This window comes from Idiotropiscis lumnitzeri, chromosome 9, assembly GCF_059441095.1.
Source record: "Idiotropiscis lumnitzeri isolate Australia: NSW breed Sydney's pygmy pipehorse chromosome 9, RoL_Ilum_1.0, whole genome shotgun sequence".
Lineage (NCBI taxonomy): Eukaryota > Metazoa > Chordata > Actinopteri > Syngnathiformes > Syngnathidae > Idiotropiscis > Idiotropiscis lumnitzeri.
The window spans coordinates 6,027,328-6,049,221 of record NC_142399.1 but is presented as its reverse complement, the minus strand read 5'-3'; the positions used below and the strand labels follow the sequence as shown (position 1 = coordinate 6,049,221).

General features: G+C 42.5%; 1 protein-coding gene across 9 annotated transcripts in view; it reads left to right on the top strand.

Annotated features, from left to right (window-relative positions):
- Nucleotides 1–28: 28 nt before the first annotated feature.
- LOC148329992 (mitogen-activated protein kinase kinase kinase kinase 3-like) overlaps nt 29–21,894 on the top strand; it is a 32,395-nt gene continuing 10,529 nt past the window's right edge. For 3 of the 9 annotated variants that reach the window (XM_088303931.1, XM_088303925.1, XM_088303933.1), the window contains exons 1-18: nt 29–1,321; nt 8,202–8,259; nt 8,386–8,476; nt 9,889–9,953; nt 10,039–10,094; nt 10,199–10,246; nt 10,689–10,731; nt 10,825–10,897; nt 11,080–11,211; nt 11,547–11,609; nt 11,698–11,779; nt 12,252–12,368; nt 14,266–14,344; nt 14,428–14,486; nt 17,011–17,073; nt 19,092–19,144; nt 19,349–19,387; nt 20,262–20,336. In XM_088303931.1, coding sequence (XP_088160057.1) covers nt 1,223–1,321; nt 8,202–8,259; nt 8,386–8,476; nt 9,889–9,953; nt 10,039–10,094; nt 10,199–10,246; nt 10,689–10,731; nt 10,825–10,897; nt 11,080–11,211; nt 11,547–11,609; nt 11,698–11,779; nt 12,252–12,368; nt 14,266–14,344; nt 14,428–14,486; nt 17,011–17,073; nt 19,092–19,144; nt 19,349–19,387; nt 20,262–20,336 — 1,295 coding nt within the window. In that variant the 5' untranslated portion in view covers nt 29–1,222. Of the gene's footprint in view, nt 1,322–8,201; nt 8,260–8,385; nt 8,477–9,888; nt 9,954–10,038; nt 10,095–10,198; nt 10,247–10,688; nt 10,732–10,824; nt 10,898–11,079; nt 11,212–11,546; nt 11,610–11,697; nt 11,780–12,251; nt 12,369–12,955; nt 13,031–14,265; nt 14,345–14,427; nt 14,487–17,010; nt 17,074–19,091; nt 19,145–19,348; nt 19,388–20,261; nt 20,337–21,894 lie in introns of all 9 variants that reach the window. The other 6 variants (XM_088303934.1, XM_088303927.1, XM_088303926.1 and 3 more) reach the window with 5 other exon arrangements.

Genomic DNA, 21,894 nt, shown 5'->3' with positions numbered 1-21,894 from the left:
CATCTCGCTCCAGTAGCGTATATGGGGCCATTTTATTCAGGGACTGCGCCACTACAGAGAGTGGACTTTTGTCGCGCTGCAGTCCTCACACACTGACCCCCATCAGCTGAATCACAATGCTGCCATCTGCCAGCGTTTAGCCCTGCTTAGCCTAGTTAAACTGTGAAGGGGCCAGACACGGGCACACTCTGGTCTTACTTACTTTACAGGCTACCATTCACTTCTCTTTAAGCCAATCACTTGTGATTTTTGACGCCAGCACACCAACAACGGAATACGCAGCGTCTTGGATAAACGCCTCGCATCCAACCCAATCAAGTTGACGGCAGATTCATCAGCCCGACATGATTGAAACGAAAACTTTACATTTTTTTTGTATCCTTCCTGTAATGTATGTATTGTAGAGGTCCATAAAACCCACTAAAGTAGCCTCTTTGGAATGTTAAAAATGTTTATCACAACATGACCCATGTAAAAGTCTGCAGGACCAATCTTCCAAATAGTCCAGGAAGGAAGATCGAGAGACTGAAGCGCATCAGCGACTGTGTCGTCCTTCAACCACAATCGAGGACGTGACAATACTTTCTGCTATCTAACAGATGGTCAGGTCATTATTTATTTCTAATGTCTGTCACTGTACCTAAATTAATTCTTAAAACAAATCACATTGTACTTAAAAGTTAAATACAATAGAATTGTACTTTGACAGTGATTCATGGGTATACCACTGGAGGGAACCCATGCACCACTGAGAACCACTGACAACTATTTGATTACGATAAAAGAATATAAAATAATATAAATCTCTATTTCTTATAGATATAAGTAATACAACAGTATTTTCTTTATGTGAAATGAATAACATGCATAAACACACTGGTTATGTTTCAGAATGGAAGGGGAATTTAGTGTAAAAAAAAATCTAAAATTCAAATGTATGTTTTATTTATGATTTACTTTTCTGTTACATTAGATTAAAATTAACATTTTGTAAGTAAGTTTATGTTTGTATGCTTTGCCAAGGCTCCATGCGAGAAGAGGGCCCGTTCACTGCGCATGCGCCATGCGCAGTGGCCGCCATGTTGGAACTGGAGTGGGCTCGGGCTGCTATTTTCTGACGCCGTATGTTTTTTTCTCCCTGACAATTATCCCCGTTCGCACATAACATCGTCGGTGTCGGTCAACCGCGCGCGTCGTCCGGCGCCCTGAGCGGCACTTGGCCATGATGAACGCCAGCGTCGACTTGTCCCGCCGCAATCCGCAGGAGGATTTTGAGCTGATCCAGAGGATAGGAAGCGGCACCTACGGAGATGTATACAAGGTAAAAAGCTGCAGCGAGAGTGGGGGAAGAAGCGCTGTGATCTCGGGGTTCCATTATCGGACACGTATAGCTCTGGACGCTATTGTTAAACGGAATAAAATGTGTGTTTTTGCCAATCACGTCACTCATTTGTCAAGGGCAAACGTTGTCACTCTCAATACTTGAAGCTGTGGGCCATTTAAAAGTGCGTCAAATGGAGCTAATGCTAACCCCTCCGCATTGCTTGAATGTGGTTGTCACACACTATCGAATTAAAGTCATTCATTAAAAAAAATGAATGTCGGTTTCTACAATGTTTCATTAGCCTGGTTTAGTTAAAATACGCCAGACGAAATCAGCAAAGGATAGTAGACGTTCCGAAAGATAGCTGTCCGAAAATGGACTCTGTCGATATATGTTAGCATCGCAATGCTAACCCTGGGTAGCTCCGTAGTGGGGAAACAATGTCACAAAATCACAACGAGTGTTGATTTAGCTACTCGAATATTCACTGGAATGCACCAGCCGGTTCACCTTTAAGCACTACTGGTCGCAAAATGATGTGAGTTGGACCCCTGGCTGACAGCTGTCGTGAGCCCCCCCTGAGAAGCTAATTCAACAACAAGCTACGATAACAACAACATTAGCAACATCTATTGCTCTTCTTCACATTGGAGCACCACCAAATCAATCAGTTTGGGTTATTACTCAAGTAACCGACACCATTAGTTCGGCGGTTTGATTTATTGTGATTTATGTCCGTTATGTTTGTGGTCAACAAACAGCCAGGCCCAGCTGTGCTTTTGGAATCAGACCCCCAGGACACGGTCTTTTCTCACTTGATATCTTGAATAAAATCACCTTTCGGAGTTGATGACAAATTGCATTCATGCGCAATATTTGAGAATATCAGAATGCCTTCTCAAGTATTCATTTGGTTATCTCAATTTGTGGCATCCACAATTTATTTCAATTGTACATGTATTTCAAAGCCGCTTTCTTTCTTGAAATAAATATAATTTTTATCAATCTGTTTGAGACACCCACACAGAAAACCAAACCGTTTGTAATGTTTGTTTAATGAGGAAAAATAGGGGTTTATAATATTTTAGATCATGAAACGACACAGTAATAAATAAAATCAGATTTAGTTGCCTTGACCACTTGGGGGCAGTATAAAACAGACAGACGTATCTATTCTACATGCACACCTGGATAGCATAGACGTCTCTACTTCTTACAGAGGATAAAGAATATATGACTAAGTGCTGTTCTTTTTTCATGTCCAAGTGTATTACGGCACTGATTGTTTATATATTATTTGCGTAAAGGGATTTGTGTGTTTCCCCATTGCGTTGGAATAAAAGCTAGCAGACTAAAGACTACTAAATATATGCTGTAATTTCTGTGCATTTCGGGTTGTATTTTAAATCCACAATTTGGAATTGAATGTTTATTTTGATGTAAAACTTCAGCTGAGCGTGGCAACGCCTCTTTTTTTGAAGAATTATTCACAATTTGCGAAAGTTCTGGTTGCTATGGAGTTGAGTTCCCTGCCAGCATACAGCACAAGTCAAAGCAAAAAAAAAAATGTCAGAATCACGGCTAGTATATTGAAAAACTTGTTGTGTCACTCATATCTCATGCCACCACGGCAATGCTCGTATTTATTTGTATATTCTGAACGCTGTGTCAAAATATTAGAAACAGCTCAAGTTGTCATGCGGTGCAGTTGTACGCGCAGCTCCAGCCGCAAGATTGCACAATTTGGATTGCGAAGGCATTCCTAATAAGGTGTCATGTGCGTTGTTTCAAATTGACATTCCGCTGGCCGTTAAACGACATTCAAAGTTGGCACAGTGCAGCTCTGTGAAACATTAAACACTCTTAATACCACTAGATGATGTTTGGTCCACTTCCAGGACTCTTTTGTTGCAGTCAACACGGTACTAAAACGCCACAGCAAGATTTGCGAGGCTCGTTGTTGGGTATCCCTTTAGTTTTATGTTGATTTTTGCAACTTTGTATTTTTTGGGGGGAGTTTTGCATCTTGCCTCCCCTGCTGGAGTAGATCATGTGTGAGTCTAATTTTAGGCACTTTATCTTTGCTTGTTGCAGCCACTCGGGCTGTGACAAACTTGTTATTGCCCAGACTGGACCTGTTAGGGTGTCATAGTTCATCATACATTTTTAACACAATTGTTGTTTCTTATAATGCGCACCTGATGATAATGGGCATTTCATTCTTTCTCTGAAGTGTTTCTCTACTTTACGTCATTATTTCTCTGCATTCTCCTCAACACTTTTGTTCTGTCTTCAACCTTCTGTCGCATTCCAGTCAAAAATATCACCAGTTGCTTATATGGGCTAAAATTGCATGATTTATTTCCGACCATACATAAAATTCCAATCAGCACAATAACTAATTGTGTACAAAGGCCTTTGTGTCAAACTGTTGCAGTGTTGCACCAATTATGAGGAGGACTCAACGTTATCTATTTTTGTCTGTTTTAAATCACAAGTCAATTCCATAACGAGGCAGAGAAATCCACCCTTCTTTTTTCATATCAGGTCTCACTATTTTCTCTCATACCGTCACCTGCTGTCGACCGAAATTGACGTCACAGTGCCTTCTGGCTCGCCTGGCAAATGTCACATGACCAAACCCAATAAACAGGTGAGCCTGTTTGCCGACGCTTGTGGGGAGTTCAAACGCAACCCCCCCTTCTGCTTTTCTGCGACGTCTGTGTAAGCACCAGGCGGCTTGCTGGTAAACCTCATTGATGCCTATATTTGGCTCTGCCACTGTGTGAAAATCTGCGACTTGGATCGGAATGTTTGAGCAGGAAGCAACGTGTGAAGCCGACTGCTGTTTTCTTCTCCTCCTGTTTGTTGCACTGCGCCAGAGGAGCATCAGTGGCTAAGAGCAAGACGGGCCTCCCGGCACATGATCGTCTTCCAATTTGTGCTACAGAGGCACCCAAATATGTGTATGCTGAGAATTAGCATTTTGTACTCAGACGCTTGGAATTTGTGTCTCATGCCTCGTGGCATGGTGAACCCGGGTGACCTTTTCCCACATTTCTCAGACTGTTAAGTCCTCACAAAGTGGCTCTTGTGTTTGCACCTTGTGTTAGCTAGCACCTTGCATTGATCACGTCATATACTTCATAGTGCCTTTACATGTTGCGTGTGTATATGAAAATGTGTTTTATTTGAACTATACACTATTCAGAAACTAAACAAACTTTATTTGAACATGGCATAAGTTACAGTTTAAGCGGAACACTTTTTAGTGTTTTTCGTCGTCCCGATCGGACTGGTTTGCCGCGCTTGATTTGTGATGTCATCAAATAACTCGCAGTCTCGACATTCTTCATCAATACTCGTGTGGCCAAATAGCTGTGCCTCGCAATTATTTACCAATGTTAGAATAGGATGACGTTCTTGTTCCCGCAAGGTAACGATGAGTACAGTTTTGGATTGAGGAAGTGCAGGCACACGATGGCCTTGAGTTCATGACCAGCACGCTCGTCACCTCAAAAGTCATTTGACGCTCTTGTACATTGTTAGCATATTTATGCGTAAAGGACCCACGCATAATGAGCCATAGGATTAAAAGAGGTGGTTTACGTCTCAGTTCCTATTTCCCACGACAGCTGTTGCCTTTAAGCACAGCACTGTGTGAGTTATGCTCACAATGAATTCTAGCTATCCACCCGTGGATGAGTTAACCAACTTGAGTGAGGTTGTCTGGTTACTGGGACACGTCAGTGTGATTAATATGGACACAATTAGTTTTGGTGATACACTGCACGTTGCACACTAAGAAAACTTTTTTTCAGAAATTCAAATGCAATTTATTCCTAAATAAAATAATTAAATTTATTTATTTATCACAAAAATATTCAGCCATAGAGTCTGCAGGGCTCCTAATGCTTTATTATAATTTTTTTTTATTTTATTTATTTATTTATTTTTTATTTATTTGCAGTGGGCCCTCACCCGAAATTGTAGGGGTGCACACTGTAAGTGGACTTGCAAAGTAAATATTGACTTAACTCATTTTCAATACATTACTGGCTGAAGTGAGGCGCAGAAGTTTGTCAGTAACAAAACATTCAAATATTGTCATTAAAAAAAATAAGCAGCAGTTTACTGGTCTGGTTTACTGGAGTACATGATAAATTTACGTGCACAGTCTCAAATTTTATGAGGAAAAAAACGCCACCATTTAGGGGCAATTCGAACCCCTGGTGTGCACGTCCTGCTGGATTAAATGTAAGGCTGAAGCAGGTAGCTGTTAAAATGTGCTTATAGTTGCAATTTCCTCTCACCAGGCCTTGTTGTGTGTTTGTGAGACATCTGGACGACCGTGGTGCAGGAATTCAACAGTCCTGGCTTCCTTTATGTGTGTGCGCGAGGGCCCTCATGTCCTATTGTTCCGCGGCGCGCCAACAGAGGAAGGCGGCCTCGCAGAGGGCTTGCAGCGCGATCCGCCTACAAACCGAGTTGATTGTGTGCCGTCACAAGGCCCCGCAGATGGCCATCGGGCCGGTCGCCTTTGAAGCGGCGTGCGCGCGACCCGCAAACCATCCTGTTTTTCTCAGTCTTCCCCCGCTTGCACACTTCATTGATCTTTGACCTGCTTTTGGTTGACCTTGGCATGAACCTTTACCTTCTGCAAATGTGCTCACCTGACCGTTTTTCTGTTGTGGGATAACCTGGCCTCAGTCACATCACATTGACCACATGCATAAGTCCTTCGTTGTGGCCTGCCTCACAAAATGTGCAGAATGCCAAGCGAGTATTTGGTTCTAGTCACAAGAGGGCGAAATGCCGCACGGGTACACCACTGTGCTGACTATTTTACACACGCATGTTGTGGTCAAGGTGCTAATGACGGGTGTGAGCAAAGTTGTCTCTAGCACGATGCAAATGGCAGGCCTCACAAGTTACACACTAAATTCTACCTTAACCCCTGTTATTGTTGTTGCCTTAATTTGACTGAAATCTTCTCCAAGCACAGCAAAGATCGAACCTTGACACAAGGCGCAATCAATTGGACTCATTCAAGTGTGTGTTGTTGCCTTTAGCGCTGCCACCGAGCGCTTATGAGTCATCACTCTCGTCCGTCTGCAGACCGAACGAACACACTGCTGCGCTGTGTGCGGCTCCTTTCTCGCCTCTGGACGTCTCTTTGTGTCTCCCTCCTGCCACGGCTTTGTTACGTAGTTTTGTGCTGCGTTGTTGTATTGTGTGCTGTCAATTATTCCCCTGTTCTCCACTTGGGGCCTCAATAGAAGGCACAGCGCCTCGCATTCCTGCTAGACTAAACTGCAAGTGCGCTTTTTGTCGTCGCGGTTGCGGTGCGCTAGTGTTGGAAAAATGTCCTCATGTTGACATTTTAAGTGTTTTATTCAAAGCGTGTCCTTGTGTTGTTGCTGCCTTGGGGCACTTTCATTCGAAGGTTTGACTCTCTAATAATAAAGTGAGTGGAGCGCCGTGTGAAATGTCGCGGCCTGTTGTTTACACGCTGTTGGCTAAATATGCTGGCGAGGCTGCAGTCCAGATGAGGGTGTGTGTTTTCAGAACTGGCAATATTGGATGTTGATGTCTTGTCTTCAAGGTCGAGGCGTTATCACTCTACCTTGGAGAGTCCAACTTGTTTCCCACACTTGAGGAGGATTTTTTTTGTAGAAAATTGACGACACTTGTAATTTGGTTTGAGAACTGCGGTGATTAATTGAATAACTCAAGTTGAGACTCGTGGAATGAGTCTGTAAAAGCCGGAGGAATGTCGGACAAAAACAATACCCGGGCCTCACACATACATGCTATTGTGTCTAGTAATGCAAAATCAATTTTTATCCGATTAATCGATGGGATGATCCATTCCAAAAATATTAAATATCTCCAGCCTTATAACAATTTAAGTGACTTGCTCAGTCACGGTGCAAATTGAACATCTAAGACAACATATCCATTGTAATTGGTTTGCCTGCCCACACTTAAATTAGATTGAAATTACTCATTTGTGTTTGGCGAGGTGTCTGCTGCATGTGCCACATGTATGAATCCGCATGTGAAATTAAGGGACAGCTTGCTAATGAAATGCAGCCTTGAGAAATGACAATAAAATCAAAACATTTTAGAGTCCTTACGCGGGCCTGTGTGTACTTTACCGTTGGTGCAAACATTTTTAGCCTTGGGTCCCGTAGCTCTGTCTCATTGGTACCAAAAGCCATACTCCGTTTTGACCCCAGAGTCGAGGGAGTAGCATGAGCGGTGGCTCGTCAGGGACGCTTGAAATAGAGAGTGTAAAGTAATGAAAAAGTATTGCAACTATCGCTAGATCTTGAGCATCATTTTATCCCCAGACTTGTATACGGGCACTCTTCTCAATGCAGCTTTCCGGTCCCAAGGACCTGATTTAATAAGTAGCAATGGGAAACTCTAACTGCTATTAAACCCACTCACTTTCACGCATTCTTATGCGGCTACGCTTCTGCCCCTGAGTGAAGCGGGCGATTCACATTTCCTCTCCTTGAATCATCTTTTATTCATGTCTTGTTCCACAGAGGAACTCCTCTTCCTTCGCAAGCGCTGTGGCCAGATGTAAACACGGCTCACTATTTATAGAATATCTGCCTCCTTGCTGTCCTGCCAATATGTCGTTTACCAAAGAATTCCCGGCTTTTCGGGAATACGGCTCCATTTCCCGTCCATACGTACTGTGTTGAGCCGATGTCATGTAAAACACATCATGGTACGTACATAAACAATTGGAGGATGCAGTGCACAGTGGGATACCTTTTGGCTCTGCACCATGCGTTTCGTACTTTGTATGTTTTTAGAGCCTTTTGATTGCTAACCTCCCTTCTTCCTCTCCGTCCTCCAGGCTCGTAATGTAAACACAGGAGAGCTGGCGGCTATCAAAGTCATCAAGCTGGAGCCAGGTGAGCACTTCCCCCCCCCATCTACCCTTTATCCTTTCATCCGTCTTCTTTGTTTTCAATCTCCCTATGAGGAGAAAGCGTCATCTTCTCTTGTCAGTCAATGTGGTGTCACCGCGTTCTCTCCAGGGGAGGACTTTGCCGTTGTCCAGCAGGAGATTCTGATGATGAAGGATTGTAAGCACTCCAACATTGTGGCCTACTTTGGCAGCTATCTCCGGTAAGAATACTTTGCATATTTTACAGACGTTTGTGTGTGTTTTTGGATAATGAGCATGAAGAACGGAAGGAAAGAAATGTGCAAGCAAAACAATATCTCAAGTTTTATGAGGGATTGATTCTTATGAGGTTCGTCAACTATGTGACGTATCGCTAGTTTAGCATGTGGCTTCCTTACGGCACAACAATTATTTACAGCACCTAAAAGCTCCAATGCCAACCAGAATTCTACATATGGCCACAATGCGATGTGGCATTCTAGTTAACGTAAGCCGTGTTAAACTAAAAAGAAAAACTTGCCCGTACTTAATATCGGAAGTGTCGTTCAAACCAAATTTGTTCGCTGCGTCAACATGGGTGCATTCTGAAATTCTCCCTGACACCCAAACAAATCTGCTCTCCTCTCATTAATTTTCTAACGCAGCTTGTGTTATGGACCAATCAGCAGCTTGTGCTTGAACTGTTCCCTTCTGTAGTGCCTGACGCTCTGCTATCCGGCTCTCCTTTTTTGGAGCTCCCTAAATAATCGAACGGCACATTTGGACAGCATTCTGAGTTTCTGAACAGTAACTTTGCGGTTCTTGTGGTCCAAAAATGGGAATGTAAGTGTGAACAGTTGTATGTCTAAATGTGGACCCGTCTTATGCCAGCTGGGTTAGGCGCTAGCTCACCCGTGACCATAAAGAAGACAAACGGTAAAGACAATCTATGAATGGACTTGTAAGTTTGGCAGGGTGGTGCAATTGGTTGTGTTTAGGCCGTTTGCGTCCTTCGCTGTTAGGACATCCAGTTTTTGAATCTGTTTTCTCTGTGTATTCTGATTTTATCCCGCCTTCCATAAACTTGTTTAATAGGTTCATTGAAGACTCAAAAGTCTCCATCGTAAATGTGTGCGAATGGTCGTTTGTATGTTCTCTGCTATTGTCTGGCAACCAGTCCAGGATTTACCCCGCCCATGACCCAAAGTCAGCTGGATTAGATTCGAGTTTGCCTGCAACCCTGAATAAGGACAAGCGCTATGAAAAATGGATTGATGTCCGACCTACCTACTGTAAAGCTGATATTTTTACCTGGAAAGAGTTGCCAAATTGAAAAAAAAAAAAGTCATATAAACATGTATTACAAATCAATGCCTCCTCCTGAAACAAATATGCAGTCGAGTTATTATGCATGTTATTTTTAAATTTTCAAGTACCTAAAGTGTTTGAAGGGCTATAAAATGTAACATCTTCCCTGTTAGGTTGCACAACTTGCCTCTGACATTCAGTGGCTTGGAATGCATGAGAAAGTCCAGATATGTCCATTGGGAGGGGACAAGGGGGCATATTAGCAAGGGTGGAATTTGTAATCCAGCTTTGTAGTTACATTATGCAGGTGTACCTAATGTGTGTATGTATGTGCGTGCGCGCGCAGGCGAGACAAGTTATGGATCAGCATGGAATACTGCGGGGGAGGTTCGCTGCAGGACATCTATCACGGTGAAACACACGTTTTGATTGTTTACGTGTTAGTCACGTCTGGTCTTCTACTGACTGACCTTCCGCGCTCTCTTCTCTTTTTCAGTAACCGGGCCTTTGTTAGAGTCTCAAATAGCCTACATGTCGCGGGAGACCCTGCAGGTAAGTATGCTGCATATGCTTTGGTCATTGTTTTTTTTTTTTTTTTTTTTTTTTTTTTAATTATTCATAGCAATAACAGCTGTTGTGTGATTGTGTATTTGCAGGGTTTATACTACCTTCACAATAAAGGCAAAATGCACAGAGACATCAAGGTGAGGCAGTTTGGGTCTTAAAATATGGCTGTAGCTTCGTAAGTTTTATATAGGTACTGCCTTTTTTTTACAAATGTTTTCCTTCCGTCCGTATGTTTTATAATATTGACGTCTTGAAGTTGATGCACCATGAATGGATTTCATTGACTAGCCAAGCCTCCCACCCCCTCTCAAGGCTTCATGTCTTCTTGTGAATTAAATGTTGTTGCAAGTAAACCACTGAGGCGACCTGAAAGTGTTGGTTCCACATGATTTATTGCGATAGTTTCTTTTAGTGCCTGTAACCCCACTGACTGCACTCTTGTGTAGTTTGGCAAGTTTGATGCACAAAAAGCAGCTGAACTAAGTCACAATTCAACCAAGCCGTACAGACCGTCTCGCGTTTAATTGGAGTCGACACACGCTGTGTCCTGACCCGCCAAATGCGTTCTGTCTCCAACAGGGCGCCAACATCCTCTTGACAGACAACGGCTACGTCAAACTAGGTGAGAGGAACAAGTCACCTCTCTGTTTTTTCTTTTTCTTTAAATTGTTCTCATCATAAATCTCTCATCCGCTGTTCATTTTTCTCTCAATAGCCGATTTTGGTGTATCAGCGCAGATCACAGCAACTTTGGCCAAGAGGAAGTCTTTCATCGGAACACCTTACTGGTGAGTTATTGATGGCGTTTTTCTGCAGTGTATAAGGGCAGAGCGTATAAACTGCAGCAATCGATCCTCTCGGGCAGCAGGATGAAAGAATTTGATTGATTTGTTGATGACACCGCACTTCTATTTAAACTTAACTGAATAGCTACATGTGTTTCTCTCTTTCTCTCTCCCTTTTGCAACAGGATGGCTCCAGAGGTGGCAGCAGTGGAGAGGAAAGGCGGCTACAACCAGCTGTGTGATATCTGGGCTGTGGGCATTACCGCAATCGAGCTGGCCGAGTTGCAGCCACCCATGTTTGAGCTGCATCCCATGAGGTGTGTGAGCACTCAATGCCAGCTGCTGATGGAAAAACGTTTTAAATGCATTCAAATTGTTGGGTCTCACTTTTTGTGAGCTGCCAAGTGCACAGGTCAATCTCCCTAATTCCTAAGTGTAACTCTTGGCGATGAAGTGCGACCTCCACGAGTGCAAATCCATCGTTTTTCTGTTGTTATGGGCTCCATCTTCCACTGAAGTGAAAGCCAAACTTCATCATCTGAATCTGGAGAAGGACACTTTGACACGCCTTCACAGAATGCCAATAAATGTTTTCAATGCCATGCCTGACACAGGATCCTCTTTCTAATCGGCATCTCTCCTCCCTGCACAGGGCTCTTTTCTTAATGACCAAGAGTAATTTCCAGCCACCGAAGTTGAAAGACAAGGTCAAGTGGTAAGGCACTGTTTGTAAATACAATAAAGACAGCACAACCATTGTTGTTGTTTATATTATTATTTATCTACCGTATTCTGGACCACAGGACAGACAACTTTCACCATTTTGTAAAAGTAGCCCTAACCAAGAACCCAAAGAAGAGGCCCACAGCCGAGAAACTGCTACAGGTGAGCAAATCACTGACGTACGCAACTCCCTATATTGCAGTCGATGTTGAGACTGCTCTTTAAAAGAATGAACTGAAAGAATCCAGCCAGTATACTTCCCCTACTTGCTGCTCTGTTACACATTTCATCACCGTGTGTGGGCTGGCCCAGCCATTCATTGAACATGCAATTTATGTCTCAATGTCGCCTGGGGATTTGTAACGAAGCATCTTACACAGTGGCCTTTTTGTATTTATGTCTCTGCACCCGCTGTCAAGTCGAAGTCATAGAGACTTGAGAACACAATTGGCCAGAATGTATCCCAACATGTGGAGCAGGTTTTCACTTTAACTCTTGTTACTCAAGAATACCTCTGCTAGCGGTAGAATTCCGAGTAAAATCCATGTTTGTTCAGACAGTAGAGTAAATGGCTGTAAGATGAACCATAATTGGTTCCTCTCAAAATTGAAAGCTTCACTTCCTGCCTTTGCAGCACCCGTTCGTGTCTCAACCCCTGAGCAGGACGCTGGCAAAAGAGCTGCTGGACCGAGCCAAAAACCCCGACCATAACAACTACAACGACTTTGATGACGATGACCCCGAACCTGAGGTAACCTCTGACCTTCCATTTTATTCACACTTAGGGTTGCAATATTCCAGGAATTTCGAAAGTTGAAAACTCTCCATGGGACTCGATTGATTGAATAAAATATTTGGCCTTGCTTCTGAACCAAGTGGTCAGTCATCATTTTTAATTGTATTATTTTTTTGCCTTTTTGTCACCTATTATAAATCAATATTTCCAAAATTCCCGTTTAAAATCTCATGATTTATCAGATATTTACTGGAAATCTTGCACCCTTTTGCAACCCGATTCATACATTACAACATGGCGGTGGTAATGACCTTTTTACTGGATGTTGCCTCTTTTTCTTCATCCCCAAATCATGTCTCATCTGTTCTCCATTTGTCAAAAATTCCCCATGTCAACAATTCCTCCCAGCAGCCTTAACTTCTGCACGTTCCTCCTCCTCTTCCTTCGCCATTGCACTGCCTCACTAAATATTCTCCTCTTTTTTTCCATCCCCATCTTGCAGCACTTCCTTCTCTCCTTCTTCCCTTTCCTCTCCTCTCCTCTCTTCTGTTCTTGTCTGCCTTCCCACCATCCTCTACCCTCCTCTTCCTCCTCCTCCACAGTTTAAGTACAGGGGTCACTTCCTAGCCGTAAGCCCCGGCACTAGGCGCGCGCCCCGCTTTCCCGCCCGTCGGCAGGTACCACTTTGGTGATGCCGTGTCTGCAGTGATGTCTTGTCTTTACAAAGCGTGTGACTTGCATTGAAGTGCCGTTGAGTTGATTTTTGTCTTGGAAATTGTGCAGTCCATACTGATGCCTATTTATACAATAATGTAATTGCCTATGGGTGCCACAAGGTGGCGAGGAAGGAGTACTTCAGCTCCTCAACTCTCAAAGAATTTCTTTTCATTTGCGATATTTCTATTGAATCCATACATTCTATGAACCGCTTCTCCTCACTTGGGTTGTGGACGGGTTGGAGACTGTGCCAGCTCTCTTCGGATGAGAGGCGGGTACACCCTGAACTAAAGCTTGAACGAAAGCTTAAATCTTACAAAAACGCCTAATTAGTCATGACCAATTAAAATGTGTTTAATGAAATCATACTGTCTAATATGCGCTCAATTCTCAAATAAATAATTGATGTTCTAATTTTAGATGCACTTGTATATGTTATAATCCAATTTTTTTTCTTACATGTAGAATTTATATAGTTATTCGCTGTAGTCCTTCAGCTCTACAGATGCTGTGTGCACTTTAGGGAAGGTGTTGCAGCCACCTAGTGGCACAGTCTGTTGTTTTTTTTTTCCTCCCTGAGATTAAATTTATTTGCGAAGTAACATTTATTCATTTACATGGAGGATGCACTCAGTAAATAATAAGAGCATACAAACTGTAATAAGCAAGTGCAGACAAATAATGTTAACATAAGCACGAGACTGTCTTGTACTCAGCTGATTTTTTTATTATTATTTTTAATTAATTTATTTTTTGTGATTATTGTTGTCATTTTGTTGGTGGGATGCTGATTTGGTTTTATGAATTCTCCTTTTTTAAGCATGGTGTGAATTTGCTGTGTTGTTATTCTGGCAGGGAGTTATTTCATGGTTTATACAAATCATTGATTGAAAAGATATTTGAAAGGGATTGAGCTCCTTTAGCGTCCTGCACTTCATCTCGCTGTGACGATGGATGTGAACCTTGTAAAGTCGGAGCATTTGTTTCATTTGATTGTGTTGACCTTGTAGCTGCGTGCAGCTGGCTGTTTTTGCTGTGTCATCAACACCTCCCCCAGAGGAAATGGCAAACAGATTAAGTTTTGTTTTTCACCTCGAGTAATCTTCTCGAGTGGCCTGCAAAAGGAGCATTTGAGCATTTATTTGACTATACGTATGCGTGTCTCTTTTCTCTGTGTTTGTGTGGGTCCTCATAGTCTCCGGTGTCCGTCCCTCATCGAATTCGCTCCACAAGCAGAAGCACCCGAGAAGGAAAAACGCTCTCTGAGATAAACTGTGAGTTCATGTGCACGTAAATGAACGTATACGCGCTAATAACATTTGCATTTTCATGACCATCATCTGTCGTCATTTCCCAGTCGGTCAGGTGAAGTTTGACCCACCGCTGAGGAAGGAGACTGAGCCCCATCACGAACCGGTGAGTAGTTACGAAATGTGTTTACATATGTAAAATTATTTCACTTAACCACAAAAGCATGACCAGTTTTCCCGTACAGTGACGTGCGAAAGTATTCGGCTTCCTTGAACTTTTTTTTTTTTGCCACGTTTCAGGCTTGAAATATAAAGATACAAAATGTTCGATATTTTTTTCATTTGACTCAGACTCAACACCAAGTGGGGGACGATCGTAAGGTTGAACGAAATGCTATTATATTGATATTTTTACATTTTATTTAATTAATAAACAATGAAATTTAATTAATTTTGCAAGCCCTACTTTTCAGTTCTAAAAAAACATTTATGAATTTTGTTCCACTTCACGACTGGTTTTAGATCTATGTTTGAGCCTGAAATGTGGCAAAAGGTTCTATATATTCTCAAGCCACTGTATTTTAAACTGAGCCCAAAAGAACCGTAGTTCATGCCACTGGATCAGCATCTTATCACATTTCCGGCTCCTATTCAATACGCATGTAATGAGTTGACCAGTTTACAGAAGCACCCGGTGGAGCTTACCTACAGGGAGTGATAAACCATGAGTTGTTCTGATGTTCTTTGCGATTGGAATGACAGACATAAGGTGTACGATTTGGAAGCTGCCCCAAAATGTGCCTTGGAGGAAGTCTGGGATTTTTGACTAGACGTTTTGGCATGAAATTGGGTTTGCAAACTTTTTAAACAAGTTAGTGGTGTTGAGGGTGTAAATGTTTTTCTCCAGATCTTATAGGAGGATGATTTAAAGTTGGTCAATTGCCGGAACTGGCTGCATGCACAATCAATATCCGTCACCAACACCCCCCTTTATTTTTGACTCCATACGAACCATGGGGTGTGTGCGTGTGGGTGTGTGTGTGTGTGTGTGTGTGTGTTTGTGTTTATATCAATTTGAAATAACCTCTGAAAGTCATGTCAACAATCCTGTTCTATTGTCTAATCCATCAGTTCATTCTTGTCCTCCATTTTTCCTGCTGCTGACAGCCTCAGTGTGCAAACGTAGTGTTTCGTCATGAATAAAATTCATTGCCTTATTGATATCATTACTGTTTCTCCCATAGGAATACATGGAACCATGAATGGAGATATTTTCAGGTTTCGTTAAGGTGGCCTGCACCGTATTTCCTCAAATCGTGACACTCCGCTTGAATTGAAGCCTTCTTTTTAGCAGGTGGTGTCGTTAGTTGGTTATAGTTACCTTTTGTTAGGACTTATATCAACGTGTTTTACAAGCCATCGTGGCCACAGTAGACATGGTATCTGTAAAGCTGATGTTTACAGAAAATGATGTCTGGCATAATTTAGATTCAAATATATATATTTTATGATGTAGTGAAAGTATATACAGGATTTGGAAACATGACTTGAGTGCATTTTTTTTTAGGTTACATTGAAGTTGCCTGTATGTCGACCTGTAAAACACCTTACCAGCATGTGTCATTGCTACAGCTGATGTGGCATCTCTAAAGTCGATGTTTACTGACGATGAGGTCTTATTGCAGTATATTTTTAATATACATTACCCCGAAAAGTTGCTGTTATTGAGCTCCCGGGTGGACTTCCAGGATAAACCTGAAATGCACTATAACCTTTAAGGGATAGGGATTGAAGTGATTAATCCAGCTGTTGACTTTATAACTCCTTAATGACAAGGTGATAGGCAATCATGTCTTTGGGATGTTCAACACGGATGCTGCAATAAAAGGTGTAGCGGGTGCTGGATCTGCAGAAAACTTGCATCACGTGCCTCACGTGTGGGAACATTTGACTAAAAATGAGACTGATAGCAAACTCGCTATGCTCAAATATAAATGCCCATATGGAAATGTGTTTTGCTTAAGCCTTCTTCCCGCAGTAGGCTCTTTTTAAATGTTCTATTCTAATGAGTTGCGATCTTGCAGTTGGGTGGTGTGGCTTGGAGTTGAGTTACGCGGTTGTGAAGGTGTCAAATGAGATTGAGTGATCAAGTCGATGTCAGGGAGCATACAGTATGTGTATGGCAAGAAGACCAAGCTTGTGTTTGAAGGCTGACAGTTGCACGGATAGCAAGTTGACGAATGAGAAAATATAAATGATGTCATTGATGAGTTGATGTCAACTATTACCACCTTAACGTCAAATACAAAAAAAAAATCACATGTTCAACAGCTAGAAGATATTTCTTCAAATAATCTAATAATCCAGATTTACAAATTAATTATTCCCTCTGCAGTGGAGTAAATAAATGCCACAATATGAGGAAATACGGTATGTATATATATATATTTTTTTCAACGAGGCAATCGACAGCAGGTCATTCCTGGATTCATCTCTGCCCCTTCACAAACGTTTCATCTCTCCCCCGAGCCCAATTTGGCCTTGGTGCTTTTTGTTTCCACCTCACATCCGTACATCATTCTGTCTTGCATCAGTGCCCCGATTCCTGACAAAAAAAAAAAAACATTCCCTCCATCGTCCATGGTTGATGTATTAACTTAAGGTCTCTCTCGCTTTGTCTTGCTGACCAGTGTGATTCTGAGCCCTATCTGGACTGTGTTGAGGAGCTCTACTATACCGCGAGATCTAATCTGGTAGTACTCTCTCTCGTCTCTCTCCTCTTTTCTACCTCTCCACCTGCCCCTTTCTTTTTCTTTTTTTTCCATTTGCCACCTACATCACTAACCTTGCTCTCTTTCTTCCTTGGCTCTCTGTCGTTCCTAATCTCCGCCTTTTTTTTTGTGTGTGTGTTCATGTTGGGCGATTGGTGTCCTGTTGCGCTTATGCTCATATGTCTTCTTCTTTTCTTTGTTTCCAGCCTCATAAACTGTTGCTGTCATCTTTTTTTTCTCCTGCCTTCAGAAGTTTATAGAAGCACACGAAAGCACTTAGACAAAACAATCACAGAAAAGATGGTTAACATCTGCAGTATGTGATTTATTTTGAGTAGTCCAGTGCCTTGCTCCAAGGCACACTGAGGGGGGGAAATTAGACTCCTCTTCCTGCCGGGTCAATATTCCTCTTTGCAAAATGTGTCTCTCTAAATGTTTTTGTACACTTGTGCTTTTTGTATGGTGCTCTAACCTCTCACGTACGGTAGATGAAGAGAACAAGTGTAGCGCTTGTGTTTCTTTTTTTTTTTTTCACTCCTTGTTTTACTACGCTACTTTTTCCTTTCAAGGTGTCTTATTTTCTCCCCACCTTGACACATGGCTGCTTACACATTGTGGCTTTACTTGGTGGTTTTGAGTAGACAACCTCATCAAGTTTAGCTCGATTCTATAGCTTGGACAGCTGTGTTATTTTGGATGAAAAAAAATGAAAGGTGTGCCCTGTAAAATTCACACTGGAATGCTAAATGGTTTAGCGGCTTGGGTGGCGCCAAACGGGCCGCCACGGTCACCATAACGACCACATTAGGGCGCGCGGAAGACAATGATGAGGGCAGACATCCTATAATTATGTTTGTTTTTCTGTCACTGTGGATAACATGCGATTATTGGATGTCTGCGCGAGATCAAGATGAAATTCCTTCCGTTGGGATCGCGTTGGCGGAAAGATGTGGACGCCATCAACATGGATGGTGCCATATCTGGCCGCAAGTTGAAATGTCGACGCAAAGTCACTAGTCTATTCGGCAACCACCAATGCAATCGGGCTGTTTTTTTTGCGTCCTTGTGGTGCTTCAGTCATGCGTGACTGCACAGAAATTCCAAACATGTTTTCTGAAGAAGTGGTTGATGTGGAGTTGCAACGCATTTGGTGAGGCTAGTTTTTGGCAAATGTCAGAAACAAGCCAGGTCATATTGGGGTTTCTTAATTGCAACATGACCACTAGATAAACTACAAACTCCAATTCTGTTGCTTAGGTGGGTGGATATTCCGCCATAGGTTCAGCAAAGCACCCAAAGGCTGCAGCTGGGTTTTTGGGTTGTTTTTTTCCCCTCCCTCCCGTTTCTTGTGCATGGCAAATGATTGACACCCTGTTAGTCACACCCTCTGTCTTTGATTGGTTGTTTTTTTTTCTCACGTGGGTTCAAGATTGGGCCATAGAGGGATGATTTTTTTTTTTTTTTTGACATATGATTTGATAAATGTGTTTCTGTTAGGTGTATACGGATAATTTTAACAATTAGCAAACAACAAAATCAATAATCCTTAAACACACTGTGCCTGCTGGGGAAATGATCCAATTTCACTAAATTGCTCAAAAAATGATTTGTATCGTTGTTCATCTGTCTATGACAGAGACGTTTAGTGAAGGCCGAAGGATCAAATGGTGTTAGATGGCAGAAGGTACAATTAATCTGTTGCCATAAACACTTGTGCCAATCAAAACAGAAACGGATTTTTCCATTTCCAACTGTTCTTTCTTGTGAGAAGCCTCGTTACAGCTGCACCTGTAAGGCCACAATGTGAACACAAGCACGAGTCAAATACACCATGTGCCTGAAACATGTCATGAAATTGAACACTTTGATGCTATCGTTGAAACTTCTGCTGTCATTTGACAACAGAGCTTGCATCGTCATTATTTCATTGTCAATTCAAGTGTATTGTCAGTCAATTGGATGTGATGTCCCAGTAGTGATGCAATTTTGTTTTTTTATAGGACTTGCAGTTGGAGTATGGTCATGATTCGCCGTGTCTGCTAGGAGGAAACAAGTAAGTCCCTCGCTTTGTGTCTTTCAATGCCTTTGTGACGAATTTTTCCCTTTTCGCATTTCTTATTCAATCATCTGTGATTCATTCAATTGCAAGTATTTGTATTCATATTTGATGTCTCAGATTGAATTCATTAAAATAGTTGTTTTCCTGCTTGTTTCCCTTTAGTTATAATCTCCTCTTCACTTGTTCCTTTCAAAATAGGAGTCTTCTCAAATCGGTAGAGGAAGAGCTGCAGCAGAGGTGAGTCCAACCGCCGCCTCCAATCTCGCGTGCGTCCTGACTCGGCACTTTTCGATTATTTTTTTTGTTTTCTTTTCTTTTTGCTGGCGCTCTAACCTCCGTATCAGCCAATCAGCATGAACCCGCGATTAATCGGATCTGCCGCCACTAACGACTCCTTACTGTTTCCGGTCGATCAGCATTTTGCACTCTGCTGAGCTTTCGCTTGGCGCTTTAATGACATGGAGTTGAAAGGTTGCGCTGATTAGCCGCTTTCCCGCAGAGCATGGCTTCCACACACTGATACTTAAGCTCCACACTTGCATGTGTTTGTATTTTTTATTCAAAGACTGCAGTGGGCGTCTCGCAATTACACTTGCCTATCTGCAGGGGTTCTCCTTGCTTGGTTTTCTACGCGGCAATCTGTCGCCAACACATGCTTTCTTGATTGTTGGTAATCTTTTGTACCATACGTGTTGATAAGTTGGTGACTTCACATTTAACTCTTTCACTACCAGCTGAGTAAAAAAATGGATTTTGACGTATTTAGCCGTCAATGGTATTGAATGAGTTAAAGCCTCTGCAAAATGGAAAGAATTCAAGTTTGTTGATGAGGTGAAACTCTTTTGTATTTTTTAAGAAATTAGGCTTCATTGTCTCCTAAATTGTGTTTGTAAAAGTTATTTGACGGGTTAGCGGTTTTGTGGACAAATCGTCACACAGCTCTAATCCCCACCACTCCTTACCTTTCTTCCTCATCTCCCACCTCCTCCTCCTCCTCCTCCTCCTGTTGTCATCTCCAACCACCTTTTGCTTGCATCCTTTCTCCCCTCATCTTCCCTACCTCGAATCCCCGAAATCTCCCCTCCTCTCCTATCTCCACCTCCGCTCCCAGGGGCCATGTGGCACACTTAGGGGATGATGAGGATGAGGAGGATGATGGTGCAGATGATGATGAAACTCACACTCAGTAAGTTTCTCCCTCCCATGCAGTCCTAGAACGGGAGGCCTCTCCGTCCTCGTTTCCCTCCCTTGCCCGCATCAAAACCAGGATGAGGAGCGGAGGGAGGAGGAGGAAGGCTTCTTGTTTGCGCGACAGTTTCATCCACGCATCTCTATGCAGCACACCGCACCATCACCGCCCCGTATGCCGCCTGTGTTTGTGTGTGTGCATCTTGACAGCTTTTCATGTCAACTAACAATTGCCCTAACCCTAAAACTGACCGGGAAGCCAGTATCATAGCATTTTTGTCCTGCTATCCCTTATTCCTTCATTATACTGGATCTAAAACAGGCACTCCCAGCCCTAAAAGGACGCTCATATAACTAAAGATGAGCGCGAGTGGTGACTGGATTCCACTTTAGGGTCAGAGTGTTGCTTTGGTGTCTTAAGTGATCTTTGATGGTGCTCTGTCCACCTTTTGCACCCACTGCCATCTATCTGTGTTTCCTTGTTTGTGTCTGCACTCATGCTGCTCGCTGCATCTGTTTCAAGTCATTGACGTGCGATCTCTTCCCTTTCTGTGTAAAAGCAAAGGTGGAAAGGTTTTAGTTTTCTGCGCTTTGCTTTGTTTTCCCCCCCAAGGCTGGATAATAACTCATTCATGGGCAGTAAATTGACATCTTGGGAGCAAGGGGAAGGCAATATGTTTCCATGTTTAACAATGTGCCTCATGCTCACTTCTGTATAATAATCATTATCCAGCTTCTGTCCATTCTCATTTGCGTGTTCAAATCATGTAGCTCTCATTTGTAAGCTAGTCAAAGTACATTTGCACTCTTATGAAGCAGAATGGAGTCAAATCTCTGTCGTTATCGTGCTGATGGTGTCATAGCCGCACCGCCAAATTGACTCGCCAACAACCCCTCATGTAGAAATTAGAGTGTCGGCACTACAATTCACAGAGACTTCACACCAGCTTGCTTGATTCGCGTGTTCTTTGTGTGTAGCTTAGACGTCGTGGTTAGTCGTGTCATTTCAGCGTTAAAGGAGACATATTATGCATTGTTTTCAAAATCGAATGATTTCCGAGGGTCTCTGACATCCATCGGTCAAATTACAAAGAAAAAACTATAGCACTCTAACGTTCTCTCGTAACACTGCTCGGTGCTTGGGCATTGCAACAAGACAAGCGTTTACTTGCGCTTTAGCAGCACAGAGTCCAAATAAAAAGTGAGCCCCTATAAAGACGAGCATGGCAAGCATTTTCACTTAAATCTGCTTTCGTGCACTTATATATTGCATGTGCCGCATGAAGCAGTCAAATCACCAAATACAAATATTCCAACGACAGACGGCGACAACTTTGACCAACATTTACAAGCTAAACCTGATAACGCTGTTAACTAATGCTAAGCTGCGCTAACAATACAGCTCTGCTTACCCTTTGGCTTTGTCTTGATGTTTTTGTTTAGTCTGCTTAAAAATGGCAGAACTTTGCCCAGCCTACATGCCAGGACACGGGCATAGAATCTCAGCGAACTGACACTATTATGTGAATTGTCACATCATAGTTGGGTAAAATTCT